The sequence below is a fragment of the Hippichthys cyanospilos genome, chromosome 17, assembly GCF_059441005.1.
Source record: "Hippichthys cyanospilos isolate Australia breed blue-spotted pipefish chromosome 17, RoL_Hcya_1.0, whole genome shotgun sequence".
Classification (NCBI taxonomy): Eukaryota; Metazoa; Chordata; class Actinopteri; order Syngnathiformes; family Syngnathidae; genus Hippichthys; species Hippichthys cyanospilos.
The window spans coordinates 2,515,001-2,532,337 of NC_142385.1; the positions used below are offsets into that span (position 1 = coordinate 2,515,001).

General features: G+C 40.6%; 1 protein-coding gene across 2 annotated transcripts in view; it reads right to left on the reverse strand.

Moving 5' to 3' along the window:
- The window catches only part of mbtd1 (mbt domain containing 1), a 67,727-nt gene extending 59,319 nt beyond the window's left edge, over positions 1-8,408 (reverse strand). For both annotated transcript variants that reach the window (XM_088438869.1, XM_088438868.1), the window contains exons 1-2: positions 8,259-8,408; positions 762-966 (exon numbers count right to left, since the gene is read on the reverse strand). In XM_088438869.1, coding sequence (XP_088294995.1) covers positions 762-966; positions 8,259-8,279 — 226 coding nt within the window. In that variant the 5' untranslated portion in view covers positions 8,280-8,408. The remainder of the gene's footprint in view (positions 1-761; positions 967-8,258) is intronic.
- Positions 8,409-17,337: the final 8,929 nt, after the last annotated feature.

A 17,337-nucleotide genomic window follows, 5' to 3' on the forward strand; every position in this document is an offset into this window, starting at 1 on the left:
GAGCCACTGTTGTCACAGGAACTTCAAGCTGTTTAGAGCTGGTCTTATAGCCTTTACCTTTAAGATGTTTGTCTATAATTTTTTTTCAGATGTCCTGGGACAATTCTCTCCTTCGCTTTCTGTTGTCCATGTTCAGTGTGGTACACACATTTTCACCAAACAGTAGAGTGACTACTTGTCTCCCTTTAAATAGGCAGACTGACTGATTATGAGTTTGGAAACACCTGTGATGTCAATTAAAAGACACACCTGAGTTAATCATGTCAGTCTGGTCAAATAGTTTTCAATCTTTTGTAGAGGTACCATCATTTTTGTCCAGGCCTGTTTCGTTAGTTTGTTTTTTTAAATAATTATGTTCATCAGCAATTCAAAAGTGATGGCTGATTTTGATTATTTAATTTTCAATAAATTTTTATTTATTGTTACTTTTGTAAGTTTCAAGTGATTTCAGTGAGAATTGTGGGTTTTTCCTTCTTTAACTGAGGGGTACCAACAATTTTGTCCATGTGTGTGTGTGTGTGTATATATATATATATATATATATATATATATATATATATATATATGATGATGATGTCACTGTGTGGCCAGTATCTTTGTAACAATGTAACTTTGTATCTAGTTCAGTACACATTGATGTAGCTTGATTGAAGGGCAGAAATCAATATGTTGAATAAATAGATGAATTGTTTCACCCCTCTATTGTACATAATAAAATATAAAACAAATGAACCAAAAATATATGTAAAATATGTACAAACCCATTCCAGCCTTTCCATCAGGGTAAGTATAGACCTGGCCATTGTTCTTGATGATTGGAAGACTGGCAGGGAGAGAGGGTACCACCTCATCCTCACTGTCCTCTGAGCTGGAGCTGCTGGTTGATTCCTCACTACAGCTGTCATAGCCATCAAACATTCCAAACGAATCCCTCCGTTTACGTTCTGAACGTGGGGTGCGTTCAGCCTGCAATTAAAGCCGAAAAATAATTTTATCGGTTATTTTATACAAGTAACCAAAACCTACCATATCAGAAATGTGTTCAAACAATGTCAAACTTGACCCATTTTAAAGTTTAAAAAAAAACCTGAGTATTGTGATTGATTGTAGTTTTTCAAGATTCAAGAGTTGTATTGTCATTTGCATAGTAATGCTACACAATGAAAATTTTATTTTGTCCACTTCCCCAGGAGGACTACATTACATCGAGCAAATAATAAGGTAGGCAATAAAACAAAATGTAATAAAAAATAAAAACATAAAATGTTGAAGTGGTTCAAACAGTGGTTCATACAGTAATTCCGTGTTTTTCACGGTTCATGGGGACCGGAATCCCCCCGCAATAATTCATTAAAATTTGCTTAAAATTAAATAATGTGCTTGGTTCTAAGTAGGCTTCAATTTTTTCATTGGTTTGCATTTAAGTAAATTAGCTGTGTTGCCCTGTGTGCCATGTCCTTGAGTGAATTTGTCTTAATTATTATTTTTGTTATTTATTTTAAGTTAGTATTTATAAGTATCAAGACTTTAAGTGTTGGTTTCATACGTTTGTTTAAAAAAAGGGAAATAGACAAGTTTAACCGAACATGATGAATTATCGTTATTTCAATATCAACCAAAATAATTGTGATTATTATTTTGGACATAATTGTGCAGCCCTATTAGATACGTGGCAATCAGGGCGCGCAGGGGCACTACTACAATATGTTGGGTTTTCTTAAAAGGTATTGAGTTAGTCAAAACAATAATTGCTAATTGACAATAAGAATAATCATTAGTGACAGCCCTACTGTGTACCTCATGTCAAAAACAACATCTTATGCTCTGCATGGACAAGAAATCTCGTGGTGTTCTAATCTCGAGCACAACGACATCTTATCTCATTCATAATACATACCAAAAGCAGGTTTATTCTTTATTTTCATTTACTGCTATTGCAACTACTAGAATGGAAGACACAAGTCTGGATATTTGATAGGTCTTGTAACCATAACTGACAACCACTGCGGCTATTGCACATGTACAGTACATGTATTATTTGGTGTTTATTTTGAAGTTTGTCTTTGCATCACACCATTTCTGTGCTAGTGACGTGATGTTGTATCTTTTTTTAGCAAGTCTTAGTAAGGATGTAAGGATGAGAGGAGACCTTGTGCATCGCCACGAGATACTGTATCTCTTCTTTGCACAGCACGAGATTTGTATTTTTGGGGGGGGCTAATGCTGTGACAATAAAACATGTCAACAAATATGGTGACACTTCAAAATAAACGTTAACATATCGAATGATACATGAGTAGGATTTTTTTTTTTTGGAGGGGACTCGAAAGATGTTATTTTCAAATTGTTTCCACAAGCATGTCGCAGCTATATTCTGCACAAGCAGTTGCTATGGGAGAATCACGAGTCATGACTTGATAAAAACAATACAACATTGTTTTGAAATCACATCAATTGCCAATCATTAATGCTAATATCCTGACATGGATGCAATTCTTACAGAAAAGTTTTTAACAAACCAGGCTAACTCAAATGTCTCTTTGATGCCGCTTCATTTTTTGCCCAACATTTATACATAGAGAGTTGTCTAAACCCTCACAAATATACAATGCATAACCATATTCAACAAAAAATATATATAAAAACAAGATAAAAGTTGGTCATTCATAATTAAGTGGAGATATAGTTTGTGTTGATATTTGTTTTTCACCAAGCAAGAACAAATAAATAGTTTTAGTTTATTTTGCATTATCTGCAGCCCTTAGGAGAAATACAGGATGCTCTGAATACTTTCAAATCACCTGTGGTTATATTTAGGTTTTCTAATTACAAACCAGATTCGGTTGAAGTTGAGAAGTTGTGTAAAATGTAAATAAAAACAAAATACAACGATTTGAAAATCCATATTCAATTGAATGCACTACAAAGACAACATAATTCATGTTCACACTGATAAACTTAATTTTTTTTTTTTTTGCTAAATAATAATTAATAATAATTAGAATTTCATGGCTACAACACGTCCAGTAGAATTTGGGAAAGGGCATGTTTACCACTTTGTTACATCACCTTTCCTTTTAATAACACTAAAACGATTCGGAAGAGAGAAGACTAATTCTCTTAGCGTCTCATGTGGAATTCTTTCCCTTTCTTGCTTAATGAACCGCTTCAGTTGTTCAACAGTCTGGCGTCTTCTCTGTCGTATTTTACGCTTCATAATGCGCCACACATTTTCAATGGGAGACAGGTCAGGACTGCAAGCAGGCCAGGGGAGATCCTGGACTCTTTTACTTCGAAGACACTCTGTTGTAACACATGCAGAATGTGGCTTGGTATTATCTTGATGAAATAAGCAGCGGCGTCCTTAAAAAGATGTCGCTTGGACAGCAGTATATGTTGCTCCAAAATCTGTATGTACTTTTCAGCATTTATGTTGTCCACAGAAAAGGCCCATGTCCCATGCCATTGGAACTAATATGGCGTTATATTTGTGCCACAATTACGAGCGCGTGAAAAAAATATTTGAGCGGAGAAAATTAGACTGAGCGAGCGAAAACAGATTTTGAGAGCAAGAAAAAAACTATTGAGCGCGTAATGATAAGAGTTTGAGCGCGCGCCGATGGAGTTTGAACACAGAAAAAGAAATTGCTCGCTCAAAATTCCTTTTTGCTCGCTCGGGATAACCCTTCTCTCGCTCAACATCTCGCTCTCGCTCGCGATACTCCTCCCTCCCTCGCTCAACATCGCGTTTGCTCATCATCGAGCTCTCGCTCGCTCGAGTCGTCCTCTGCGCTCGCTCAGTTCTGCTCACGCGTTACGTTTGTGCCACAAAACCAGCCAATCAGAGCTTGTAAAAGCACTTTGATTGACAGCTTGGTATCCAATGAGATTGCTTGTAAGCTATCTGTTGACGCACTCGTTTGCCCTGTGTTCACCCGAAAAGGGCAAACGAGAGTGCGTCAACACGGACTTGGGCTGGAGAATTACTTTTAATATTATTATTATTACTGTATTGTATCATTTGACAGAAATACCTTGTTAGTTTTTGTACTTTAATAATATAAGCCCATCCCTTCCACCCACGTCGATGTGACGCACTCTCGTTTGCTCGTTCCGGGTGAACGCAACAAGCAATCTCATTGGATACCAAGCTGTCAATCAATGTGCTTTTACAAGCTCTGATTGGCTGGTTTTGTGGCACAAACGTAACGCTTGAGCAGAATTGAGTTAGCGCAGAGGACGACTCAAGCGAGCGAGAGCTCGATGTTGAGCAAACGCGATGTTGAGCGAGGGAGGGAGGAGTATCGCGAATGAGAGCGAGATGTTGAGCGCGAGAATGCTATTGCGAGCGAGCAAAAAGGAATGTTGAGCGAGAAACTTCGTTTCAAGAACTTTTTTCTGCGCTCAAAATCTGTTTTCGCTCGCTCGGTTTTATTTTCAACGCTCAAACTTTTTTCCGCACGCGCGTAATTGTGGCACAAATATAACGCCATAAACTAATGCATTCCCATACCATCACAGATGCTGGCTTTTGAACTTTGCATTGATAACAGTCCGGATGGTCCACTTCCTCTTTGGTCCGGAGGAAACGACATTCAGTGTTTCCAAAAAATATTTGAAAGTGGACTCAACAGACCACAAAACACTTTTCTATTGTGCATAAGTCCATGTACATGAGCTCTGGCCCAGAGAATCCTGCGGCGTTTCTGGATGTTGTTCAAAAACGGCTTTTGCTTTGCATAGTAGAGTTTTAACCCGCACTTACTGATGTAGTAATGAACTGTATTTACTGACAGTGGTTCTGAAGTTTTCCTGAGCCCATTTGGTGATATCCTTTACACACTCATGGCGGTTTTTAAGGCAGTGCCGTCTGAGGGATCGAAGGTCACGGTCATTCAGTGTTGGATTCCGGCTGTGGCGCTGACGTGCAGTGATTTCACCAGATTCTCTTAACCTTTTGATGATATTATGGACCGTAGGTGAAATCCCTAAATTCCTTGCAATTTTACTTTGAGAAATGTTGTTCTTAAACTGTTCAACTACAACTATTTTCTCGCGCAGTTGTGGACAAAGTGGAGAAACCTCGCCCCCATCCTTGCTTGCGAATTACTGAGCATGTTTGGGGAGGCTCCGTTTATACCCAATCATGATACCCACCTGTTCCCAATTAGCCTGATCACATGTGGGATGTTCCAAATCGGTGTTTGATAAGCTTTTCTCAGTTTTGTCAGTAATTTTTGCCACCTTTCCAAACTTCTACTTCTACTGTGTTGCAACAGTGAAATTCTAAGTTTATTATTATTTGGCAAAAAACAAATAAGTTTGTCAGTTTGAACATTAAAGATGTTGTCTTTGTCGTGTATTCAACTGAATATGGGTTGAGAAGTATTTTCAAATCATAGTATTTTGTTTTTGTTTACATTTTACACAATTTCCCAACTTCAACTGAATCCGGTTTGTAAATAAAATGATGATATAATAAAATAGACAGATTAGAAAAAGGTAAGTTAGTAAACACTGGCAAATATTAAAATTATGCCAACCGCCACAGCTAACTTGAGCCTCATGCATTTTGTTAAAACTACCTCAGCTGTAGCTCTTAAATGAGTCTGTAACTTAAGTGCCTCCAATGTTTGTTTACATTTGTATGCTAGATTGTTCAATTATCCTTAAGTTTGCTTCGTAAAAGGAAAAGATTTTGAAAACTGAAAAATTAATATTGGTCATTTTTTTTACATTACATATGTTGCGAAAATTCCACCTTGTCTCGTTTTTGTGAACTCAGTCTCGTGAGACACAAGCTTGTCTCATTGAGATTTGTGCATAAAGTGAGCCCTCCTACTTCGCGGTCTCAGATATCGCAGTCTCAGTACTTCGTGGGTTTTTCCAGGGAAAATTAAAAATATTTCAAAATTAAAAAGTAATTAAAAAAATGTGCAAAAAAGGAAAAAAATGACAAAAGCAAAAAAGTACATTATACAGTACTGTATTCATCAAATAACTAAGTAATATTAGTTAATAACTATGTTAAGAATTCTTCAAGCGTTAGAGTTGGATTTTGAAATGCATGCTTTTAATTTGTCGGGTCGCATTGCATTTCCGTTTCCTGTTTTATGTTCGCTGTGCGTCATTCAGCTCGTTACGGTGACGTAGTGAATGACGTCAGCTCATATTTTTAGTTTATGATCATTTATGTTGATAACGCATGCTACTGCCTATGTTTAGTAAGCGATGAGTGTTTAGTCTGTTTATGTGTTCGTTTGTGTAGAGGTTGCACTTTATAGCTAGTAGTTGTTGTTAGTTGTTGCTAACCCACTAATGTCGGCCAAAAATACAGTAAATTCATAGATTAAAGTTCGGCAAGTGTTTATATGTTAGTTTACTGACTTTAACATTGTTGTTGATTTATTATTCAACAGATACTGCATGATACACCATACATGAGGCAAAATAAATTTGAAGTTCACGATGATGACTTGCGTACTCTTTCACCAGAGTCTTGGTGCAGATAACCAGTCCTGAGAATAAATTCTCAACAAACTAAGTAATATTAGTTATTTAATGAATATACAATAATGTTAATAATGTTAATAAGGATAATGTAATGTTAAATAATAGGAGAAAGGAAATAAAATATGAAAAAAATACAAAAAAAAAAAGGATTGTTTATGGTTACCGCAGCTATATTGGGTCGCACATAGAAAGCTAGGAACTGATACCCTACTTCGCGGGTTTCAGACCTCGCAGGGGGTTGACACCCCCCATTAACCGCGAAGTAGGGGGGGATCACTGTATCATCATGTCATCTGAACATGGGCGAATAATGCAAATGTAATTCATTGGCAGTTTATGAGGTGTCATTCTTCAACAGGTCTATTCTTGTCTAGACTTTCAATTTAATGCTTTCAGTTGTGTCACAACAGAGTTGGATGTTTTGTTAACAGAAAGAGCATGCCCCTTCCACCGCTGCGAGAATAACTGTTAAAGGGACAGTGTGTAAGATTTAGACCGGTTTTCATTCAGGACAGCAGGAGGTGCTGCAGGTGCTGCATTTACCATTGTCTGTAGCTATAACAAACATGGCCACCTCCGGAGAAGTGCCACCCCCCATGAAATTTAATTCAATGATAACTAGACTTATGAATATATTGTTGGTCATTAAGACATTCATTTGCAAGTTTTTGAAATTTACAATCATTGAATTTATTCCTATCCAAATCTTCCACACAGCCCCTTTAAAAAAGGTAAAAGGTTTGAAAAATCTTTCCCATAATTATGTAGTAATAAGAAAAATGTTGTAACAATAAAATGAATAATAATGTAATATTTTGATCCCTAAGTGTTATTCTCATGGGATTTAACTATCATCTAATGTTAGTTGCAATCAGGATTTAATTACACATTTGTGTATTGGTTTGCAAAACTAATAAATAATAAAATAAATACTAATAAATAAATAATTGTCACATCGCAATTTTAAGGGAAAATAAATCGCACTTAAATCATTTTCCATAATCATTCAGCCCAAATGCCTAAGAATTTTGGTGGCGATTGCGCACGAATTTCAGTGATGAACATGACAAAACAGACTAAGAACTCATTGCAATGATAGCTTCTTCCTCTAATAAAGTTATCTGTATTCACGCTAACTCCTCTCAATTTAGGAACATTTCAGAATTCGTTGAAAGCCGATTAAAAAAAAAAACACTTTATATCATTTTTTTATTGAGAGAACATTTTTGTATCAACTTCAGTTTTTATATACGTGCCTATAATCTCCTGGCTTGGTTTGGCTTTAACGATGTTTACGATAGACATCACCGCTTCCTGCTTTTTGCAACACAGGTGTTTTGTTTTTGTTTATTAGTTAACTCTGAGAGGAATTATACACGCGGTCTGTAATGGAATTGTTTTTTCAACGTTTGCAAGAACAAAAATAAATAAATAAAAGACATAAGAGAAAAAAGTACAAAACGCGATAAGCTCAATGTTAAGTAGCATTAGCATGCTTGCTAGCGGAAATCTTTAGAAATAATTGTTCCTCAAATTCAATTTAATTCAATACAAATGATCTTCACCCAAATTTCTGGTATTTGCGGGTATTCTATACACTGATTTAAGGGCGTTGCAATATGCGATACAGCAGTGCCAAAGACGCTTGCAAGCGCCCGTAAATAAGTCAACAACAAAGGATCCTTGAAAGTAAACCCAACGTATTTGTGCGTAGGCTTGCGGCCCTAAATGTTCAGTGCACTTACCAAATCCCGTGTGTCTTCCATTAGCCCCTCATAAATATGACTCCTTGACTAGCACATCCAGTCTCCAAATGAAGCCAACGGTGCTTGGTATTTGGGGATTCGAAATAGCAAAGCCTGGGAGAATACTACAAACCAAGCAGGATATCAACAAATTATACTTGACTCTGCGCATGCGCAACTTTAACCTACTTTCGTGCGATTGGTCAAGCTTTAAAACAGTGTTGAACTGACGATTTCTTTCGAATTTTTTTTAACAATAATTAAATAGGAAAATAATGATGCATGTACACATTTTTGTTAATTTAAAGATGCATTTTAATTGTACAACTCTGAGTCACTTGAAGGGCACAACAATATATATAAACGTCAATACCTTTCGATGTTTTTTTTCTTTTCTTGTGATTGTTTTTGTTTTGTTTAGAGTTTGCATCCAAATCTTGTATGTGTGTGTGTGTGTGTGTGTGTGTGTGATTGTATTTTTGCTACGCTTTTCTTTAAAGTGGCAGTGTTTAAGAGTTAGACCGTTTTTCATCAAAAAAGGATTAATTAAATGACAGTAAATTTCAAAAACTAGTAAATAACTGTGTTCTTAATGGCCAACAGTATGTTTTAAATATAATAATAGGTCTAGTTATCATTACATTTTAATATATGGGAGGTGGCACTCCTCCGGAGCCTGTGTCTGTTATAGCTACGGACAATGGAAGATTTAGAATTTTTTTCATTATGGACAGCAGGATGTGCTGCATTTACCATTGTACGTAGCTATAAACATTAACATTAAACAACTATTAACCTTCACGTTGACTTCATAAAGTTTTTTTTTTTTTTTTTACAAAAAGAACAGCAACAACTGACATGACTGAGATGCCATACGTCCGAATTCCCTCAAGGTCCAATCGGACTGGCTTCTTCACCACCCTGCCGCTCGCAGTACTGAGTCCCAACCCAGGTGGTGGTGCTGGTGCTGATGGCGACGGACTGGTGCAGGGTTGATGTTGGTGGTCACCTGGCCTCCGTGGTCTTACCTCAGAGTCCCCTGCATGAGGGTAGTCTTTGATGTCTGCCCTGATGCCTGGTGGACCACTGGGCTCACCCATGTAGCTCCTGTTATGCCCTGGCAGGCTGCCGCACTGTACGTCACACTGCTCTGGAGGGTGCTCTGGTACCAGGTACTGAGGTGTGCTGGCCGCTGGTCCTCTTGGTTGCGCCGGTAGAATGTGTCTTCGACATCCACCAATAATAAAAATAATAATAGTAATAATAATATATTTCATTTGATAAGCGCTTTTCAAGATACTCAAAGTCACTTTACATAAGAGAGAACATCGATCAGCCAAACAAAATACGCATTAAACATTAACATAACATAACATAAACTAAGCTAAGCATTAAAAGCATAAGCTAAACATTAAAAGCAATTTTAAAAAGGTGTGTTTTTATCAATGATTTGAAGGTGGGCAGGACAGTACAGTCACGAACGTAGGATCTTGGGCCCACCTGCTGCAGACACACACCCCAACGCCACTTGCCTGTTCTGTCCCCCAGCAGGGGCTTCATCCTGATGTCCTATCCTATGCACGGCTCAGGAAGGTCTCTGGCCGATCTGTCATAGCAAAGCTTGGCTGCTTGATGTTTTGCTCGCAGCTTCTCCGGGACTCAAGACACCATACTCGACTCCAGAAGGGCGTCCCTGATGGGCAGTGGGCTTCTCAACCAGTCTCTGAGCAGGGCTGCTGAGCATGCCCATTGTCGGTGTGTTTCTCCACTGCAGGATGGCCAGCCATAAGTCGTTACCTGCACTGACTGCCTTCCTGCAGATGTTTTTCACTCTTTTTACAGCTGACTCTGCCTTTTCATTCAATTTGGGGTGCCTTAAAGAGGACATGACATGGTCAAACTCCCACTCTTTCGCAAATTTCCTGAAAGTCTCACAGTCAAACTGACTGCCACAATAACTTATGACCCAGTCTGGTTGCCCGTGACGTGCAAACTGGGCCTTGCATCTCAACACAGTTCTTTCCGCTGATAGATCTGGGAGCATTTAAATTTCCCAGAAATCCGAAAAATGGTCGACAGTAATCAAAAAGTCTTTGCCTCTCTGCTTGAACAGATCCATGCTGAGGATCTGCCACGGATGTGTTGGAGCAAACAGGCCATCCCCGAAAAACCACCTCTTTCAATAACTGAAGGCTCCCATCACCCTAAGTGTGCACTCTAATCTGGTTAAGACGCTGTCAGGGTTATCTTTAAAAGTAGACTAAGACAAGCCCTGCTGCTAAACAGCAAAATAGTAACTCAGACCAGCCAAGATTGACTTTTCTCTGCCCAGGCAAAGGGAAAAAAGCTTGGCGTATATACTCATGCATTGCCAATAGCATTCTTCGTTGCTCAAGCGTCCCTGCCTGCTTTTTATTCATTCAGCAAAGCATTGCACATTACAAGACATAACAAAAAGAGCCAGTCGGGTGCCACCAACAGCTGGGCCAAGGTCCCAGCTCACACTCTCCTGCGTCAACAGCTTTATCTAAGGACTGGGACGAGATGGACGAGGACTGCATAGATGGATAGCAATGCACACTATTCTAGACAAGAAATAAGCACATCATGATAACAACCTAATATATGATTCCCTTCACAGACGCTGGCTGGTGACTTTGAGGTAGTCGGCTTGGTTAGTTTGCTCTGCAGCCACATGTGCTCGATGCAAACTGCAGACGGTCTGCTTCGCATATTCCATGACCATCCCCAATGATAGAGCCGTGGTCCTGCTTAAAGTGTCACTAATGTGCATTTTGGGACCAGGCTTGTACACCACCTTTCGATTGTATGCCTGAAGTGTGAGCAACATGCTTTGGAGACGCTTGGAGGCTAAAAGAAGGGGCTTTGTTAAGATTGAGCTGAGTGGCTTATGGTCAGTTTCAGGAATTGTCTCGATTTGTCTTAACAGGTAATAGTAGAACTGCTGGCAGGCAAACACAATGCTGAAGCATTCCTTCTCGATTTGTGCATAATTCTGTTCGGTTGTGGTTAGGGCACATGACGCGTAACTCACAGGCTGACCCTCCTCATCAAGCAGCAACCAAGCCCTTTCTGACTGCCAGTTGTATGGCAACTGGTTTGGTAACATCATAATATCTCAGAATTGCGGCAGCTGTGACTAGCCGCTTAATCTCCTCAAGCGCCACATCATGTTTGGGCAGCCAGTGCCACGGAGCTCCTTGTCCAATAGTCTCCGGAGAGGTTCGCATACCTCCGAGAGGTGTGGCATGAATCCTGCCAGGTATGTTACGAATCGAATAAACTGTTGCACGGCCTTGGCGTCCCCAGGGTGTGACATGTCTCGTACCACTCAAATCTGTTCAGGGTTGGCGCTGAGCCCCTCAGCCAAGAGAATGTGTCCATGAAACTTGACCTCTTCGACCCTGAATTGCAGTTTCTTTAAACTCAGCCTCAGTTTGACTTATCTGCACCTCTGCATTGGTGCAATCAGTTTTGTGTCATGGTCTTGTACGGCCTGGTCATCTCTCTCCCCACACCCCACAATCAGAATATCTTTTGCTATCGGTTCCACCCCTTTCAGACCTGCGAACAGTTCATGTTGTTTCCGCTGATAAAATTCAGGGGCCACGACACCCCAGAAGGCAGTTTCAGCCAGGGCTTCCTGCCCTACGGTGTCCAAAACATGGTCGTGTAACTGCTCTCCTCATCAAGCTTGCACTGCAAAAAGGCATCCTGTGCATCAACAAGGGTGAAAATCCGAGCCCTGGACAATTTGTATAGTGCCTCTTTAGGCCATCCTTTTCATATTTGTCCAGCTGTGCTTTTACTGCTTCCTGGAGGGCTCTGCACTGAAGCGCTGGTTGATTAGCGGGTCTGAGCTGCCATGCCCTACCATGAGAAGGTTCTCTGGAATGGTGAAACGCATCAAACCTAAGCGCTGGCTAGTCTCACCTGACAGCAAAGGTCTTTGATCGCTCCTTACAATTTAGAATTGTTGCTCGTGTCTTTTCCTCCTCACCACACATTCTGTCCGTAAAATGTCAATTGAGCACATTGATTGGCCCGAATATAAAACCGGTCTGGTCTGACTTGGCTGCAATTTGGCCATAGGGGCTAGTTTTCTCATATCTCTTATGCTCATGACATCACATGCAGCCCTTGAATCCAGCTGGCACCTCTGAACCCCACCATGCATTTTAATGTTAGCAAACAACTTTTTCCCACATCCCTGAACTGCTGCTATGCTCTCCGCAGTGTATATGTGTACCTCTGCATCAATCCTGTCCGTGACGTCAGGCACCTCAAAGTCCGCTGCATTCAGCTGTTGCGTGGCCTGGCCATTCTTCATACACACTTGGGTGAAATGATTCGCTGTCCCGCAGTGGCGACAGGTTTTTCTAAAGGCAGGGCATTGTTCTCGCCCACGCCTGTGTGTGTTGCCGCAGAATTTGCATGTTGTTTTTTCACTTGTGCTTGGGATCTGAAACTGAACTCTTGAAAATGGCTCCTGCCCGTGTGGAACACGGGGACGGTTTCCATCTGCGGCATGCAATGTCTCCAGTAATCTGTTCTGCGTTAACGCTTTTATTCTCATGTCTGTCATCTCCGCAGCTCGGCACAGGTCTATGTGCACAGGTCTTATACCAGTGTGAGGTCATTTTCCCTAAGCAGCCGCCGGCGCACGCCCTCATCGCTAACGCCCAGCACCAGTCTATCTCTTATCAAATCCTCCCTGAGTTGTCCATACTCACAGGAGGTGTCCTTTTCCCTCAATCTCGTTACAAATGAATCAATAGGCTCTCCTTTCTCTTGCTTGCAGGTGCCAAATATTTATCTCTCGAATATGACGTTCCTGGCTGACTTGAAATTTTCCGCCAATGCATCCAGAATAATTTCAGGGCCCCTGCTCTGTAGAAAGTCCCAAGTTATGTTTATATATATGCTTTTATATACCGTATTTTCGCACTATAAGGCGTATCGGATTATAAGGCACACCCTCAATTAATGACATATTTTAAAACTTTTTCCATCACAATATAGTAACACTCAAAGTAATAACAAAAATAACTCAAATAATAACTCTAAACTCTCAATAGCATAATAACTCAATATGACCAACCTTGTTCAACTGTAAACACACAAAAGAAACAAGTAAAGCTTACTTTATCAGTTCATTCCCCATCTACGAATCCCAATCTCAATATTTATCCATATATAAGGCGCACCATCAGCTTTTTAAAAAAATTAGGGCTTTTAGGTGCGCCTTAAGCCGTGTTCAGATGGTGCGCGTCATTTACGCGAGGCGTTTTGTCGGGAGGTCAAAATGAAGTTCACTTTTCACGCAACAGTATCACGTGAGGGGAGGGAGTAAGCTTGCTGTGCACTTTACAGTGGATCCGGAAAGGAGAGCATTGCTGAGAACATTCACTTTTCCGGGATATGGCAGAGAAAATATTTTCTCTGACAGCACCTTTATTATTCTTTTTTTACACTGCGCGTCCCTCGCTTTCACGGCAATACTCGTCTGCCAAAAAAAAACAACAAAAGTTTCAATCAAGTGGCCAATACCGTGCTAAATACTGTACTGTCAGTGCTGCGCTATCGTTAGCTTAGCACAGTAACTACGGTTCAACAGCTGTTAAAAAAAAAAGAAGAAGCAAACGCTGCACATGCAAGTTGTTGCAAGTTCTCGCTTCCGCCTTTCTACAAGCCAGGTGAGAGCTCTTGCTTGGCTCTGTTTTGTATTGAAAGCTCAGCTGGCCATGTTGGATCGCTCCCGATGACCGCAAAGCAGCCGCCATGATTTGTTCCTGCCCCCTGCTTGAGACGTTGAACGTTCCCGAAGCTGATTGGCTGACGCGAAGCGACACGCAAAAAAAGTTCAATTTTTTGAACGTCACGCGTAATTACGCGCCGCACGTCACTCCTTCGCGTCCATTGCGTCGCTCGGCGTGACATCGCGCCCATCGCGCGAACTCCATTGACTACAATGCAAAACGGTGCGGAAAATACAGTACATATATACTGCCCGTCACTCTCCGCAAAATTGCAGCCTGTACCTCCTTTGCTTTGTCCAACAAGCCTGTTGCCAGTAAATAGTCCTCAAATTCCGTTCTGAAGTTGTCCTAGTTGCTTGCCAGATCTCCACTCATCCTCATCTCCTCTGGTGGTGGAATGTTGGCAGTCATCTTGGTGTTTTAGCTTAGCTTATTAGCTTCCACAGACACTTCACACGTCTTTTCCTGACTTGCTTTCTGACTTATTATTTCCCATTTTCTATCGAAATAAATCCGTAGCTTCCCTCTTAAAGAGATCTCATTCCTGCCACTTCTGACACCATGTTTAAGCGCACAATGAAGAGACCAGACTCGATTCAAGCTTGGACATAACTGTATTGAGTTTTCAGTCAGCAACGTGTTGTATTGCCTCCCACAGCCGGGGCATACTGCCACCGGGGGGCTTGGGGAGTGTAAAACCCCAATCTCTATAACACTTCCTTCATGGCTTCTTTCCCTCATGGCTCGCCTCTGCCCCAGCCGTAACAACTGGCGGCCCGCAGCTGGAACCGCAGAATTTTCCGGGCGCAACAGGGCCGCGCCAAAGTCCGCGAAGCCAAATGGAAGTTTACCGATGAAAGATCACCGATGAGTGCCCTGCTGTAAAAAAAAAAAAAAAAAAAAAGTTCAATTCTGGCATTTGGCCTTCCTGTGTGGAGTTTACATGTTCCCAGAGCCCGTGTGGGCTCTCGCCGGGCACTCCAGCTTCCCCGTAAACTCCAAATACATGCACGCCAGCTGTATTGGACACACTAAAAACTTGGGTGTGATTGGGTGGTGCATAAATGGTTGTTCACAATGTGTGCCCTGCGATTGTCTGGCAACCAGTACAGGGTGTCCCAAAGACTGAGACTGCTGGGATAGGCATAAGCAAGCCTGTATAATAAAATGGTAGAACAAGATTTATTGTCATTTCATAAAGTGCATTTGTATAATAAAATGGGAGAACAAGGTTTATTGTCATCTCACAGAAAATTCATCCATCCATCCATCCATCCATCCATCCATCCATCCAGCCAGCCAATGTGTGACAAAGGCCTTCACTGATGTCTCAAATGCTAGTAGAGGCTCACTCGATCTTAAAAGCTGCTATGGCCGCTGTGGACTCTAGAGGATGCCACATACTCAGGGGAAAATTAATCTTTAATATTATTATCGGCAGCATTGGGCGAGTTCCATACTGTAATGAATTATTTGTTACCTATTACTGTCATTTCAAGTAATTAGTTACATTACAATGTTACTGTATTTAAAATGTAATGCATTACACTAATATTGCATTTATTTTATATTACTCTCACCATCATAACTGGAAATATGGATTTGCCATTGTAAATGTAGCTCATTATGCTCATTACACATCCAGTGGAAGGTTTGCTTAAGCCCAAAGCCAGTACAAATCATTTCATCTGCATTGTATTTTAAAACTTTAAAGACATCGTGTTTTTTTTTTTTGTAACAGCTTCACAGCATAGTGATGTATTGTTTATGCTGTAGGCAAAAACAGTCAGTGCATTTCACAATATCAATGTTAATATTGAATTTCAAGATCAGTTGGCTAGGTTGGAGACATGTTTAAAAAATACATGGTTTCGGTGGGGCTAACGTTAGGAGCTAGCCTACATCATTTTTAAGGTGTTTAACATACTGTCTAATGTGAGTTTTGTATGCTTCATCTTGATACACATTGACCAGCACTATTAGTAGACTATTATTAATAGCAATTGTACAGAGAAAATTAACATTAGCTTACAAATAATAATAATAAATAATAAACAAATACAGAGTTATGAATGACAACTAAAGATTTGTTTTAAATGTCCATTTTATTTACAGTCGAACCTCTACATAGTGAACTTCAAGGGTCCGAGGAGAGAAGTTCACTATGAAGAGAGATTCACTTTATAGAGGTTTTCCTAAAATGTTCAGAATTCATTGATGAAATATGTGAATAATTTTTTAATAAATATGTAAATAATTTTATATACGTTTATATACGTTTTTTTTTTAAATAAATATGTTAATAAATATGTAAATAAATGTACAGTGCATAGCGCTCGACCAGCACCGGCAGCTCAGTCGTTAGCCAAGAGTTAGCAATTGTAGGATCGACGGAAGCCGCTTCGCCCGACACAGTCTTGCAGACGACGCCGTGTCGCAGTTTGAACTTCTCTAGCCAGCCTTGACTTGCTTTGAACGAAGTGTCTCCATAATGCTTAGCGAATGCCTCAGCCTTGGCCAGGAGCGTAGGTCCGCTGATGGCGACGTTTTTAGCTCGCATCTCCTGAAACCACAACAGCACTGCCTTGTCGACACTCTTGAATTTTATAGGCTTCATGCGCTTTGTGCTTCCACTAAGCTTTCCGCCTTCCACAAGTCGCATTATCTCTTCTCTCTTCTTCAGAATGCCACATATCGCAGCAGGCGAAGCATCGTACTCCTTTGCAATGGCATTCTGCTTCACTCCACTCGCACACTTCCGAATTATGTCGCACTTCTCCTCCAACGACAAAGGCGTTCGCTTCCGACTTATAGATCTAGCATCCATACTTTTCACGGCAGATTCCGACATCTTAGAATTTTCGGAGGGATGACCAGCGGAGAAACGCGTGCGCAGTGGACGGCGGACGAAGTGAAAATGCAAGAGAAAGTCGCGGCGCGCGAGAGCGGCTAGGCAGGGAAGAAATCCCGACAGTGCGCCCAATTTTACAACTTCACAATTTTCGATAAGTTCAGATATTCACAATATAGAGGTAGATGCTGTCAAGGGACTGACTAATAGCATCACTATGAAGAGATTATTCACTATGTGGAGTTTCCCTATGAGGAGGTTTTACATACACGTCAAATATAGCTGTTTTGCAAGGGACCGTAAAGATCCGTTCACTATGAAGAGAGATTCACTTTGTAGAGGTTCACTATATAGAGGTTCGACTGTATTAATTCAAAGGATTCAAAGTGCTTATTGTCATGTGCACCGTGTAGAACACGGGTGTCAAATTCAAAGCCCGGGACCAGAT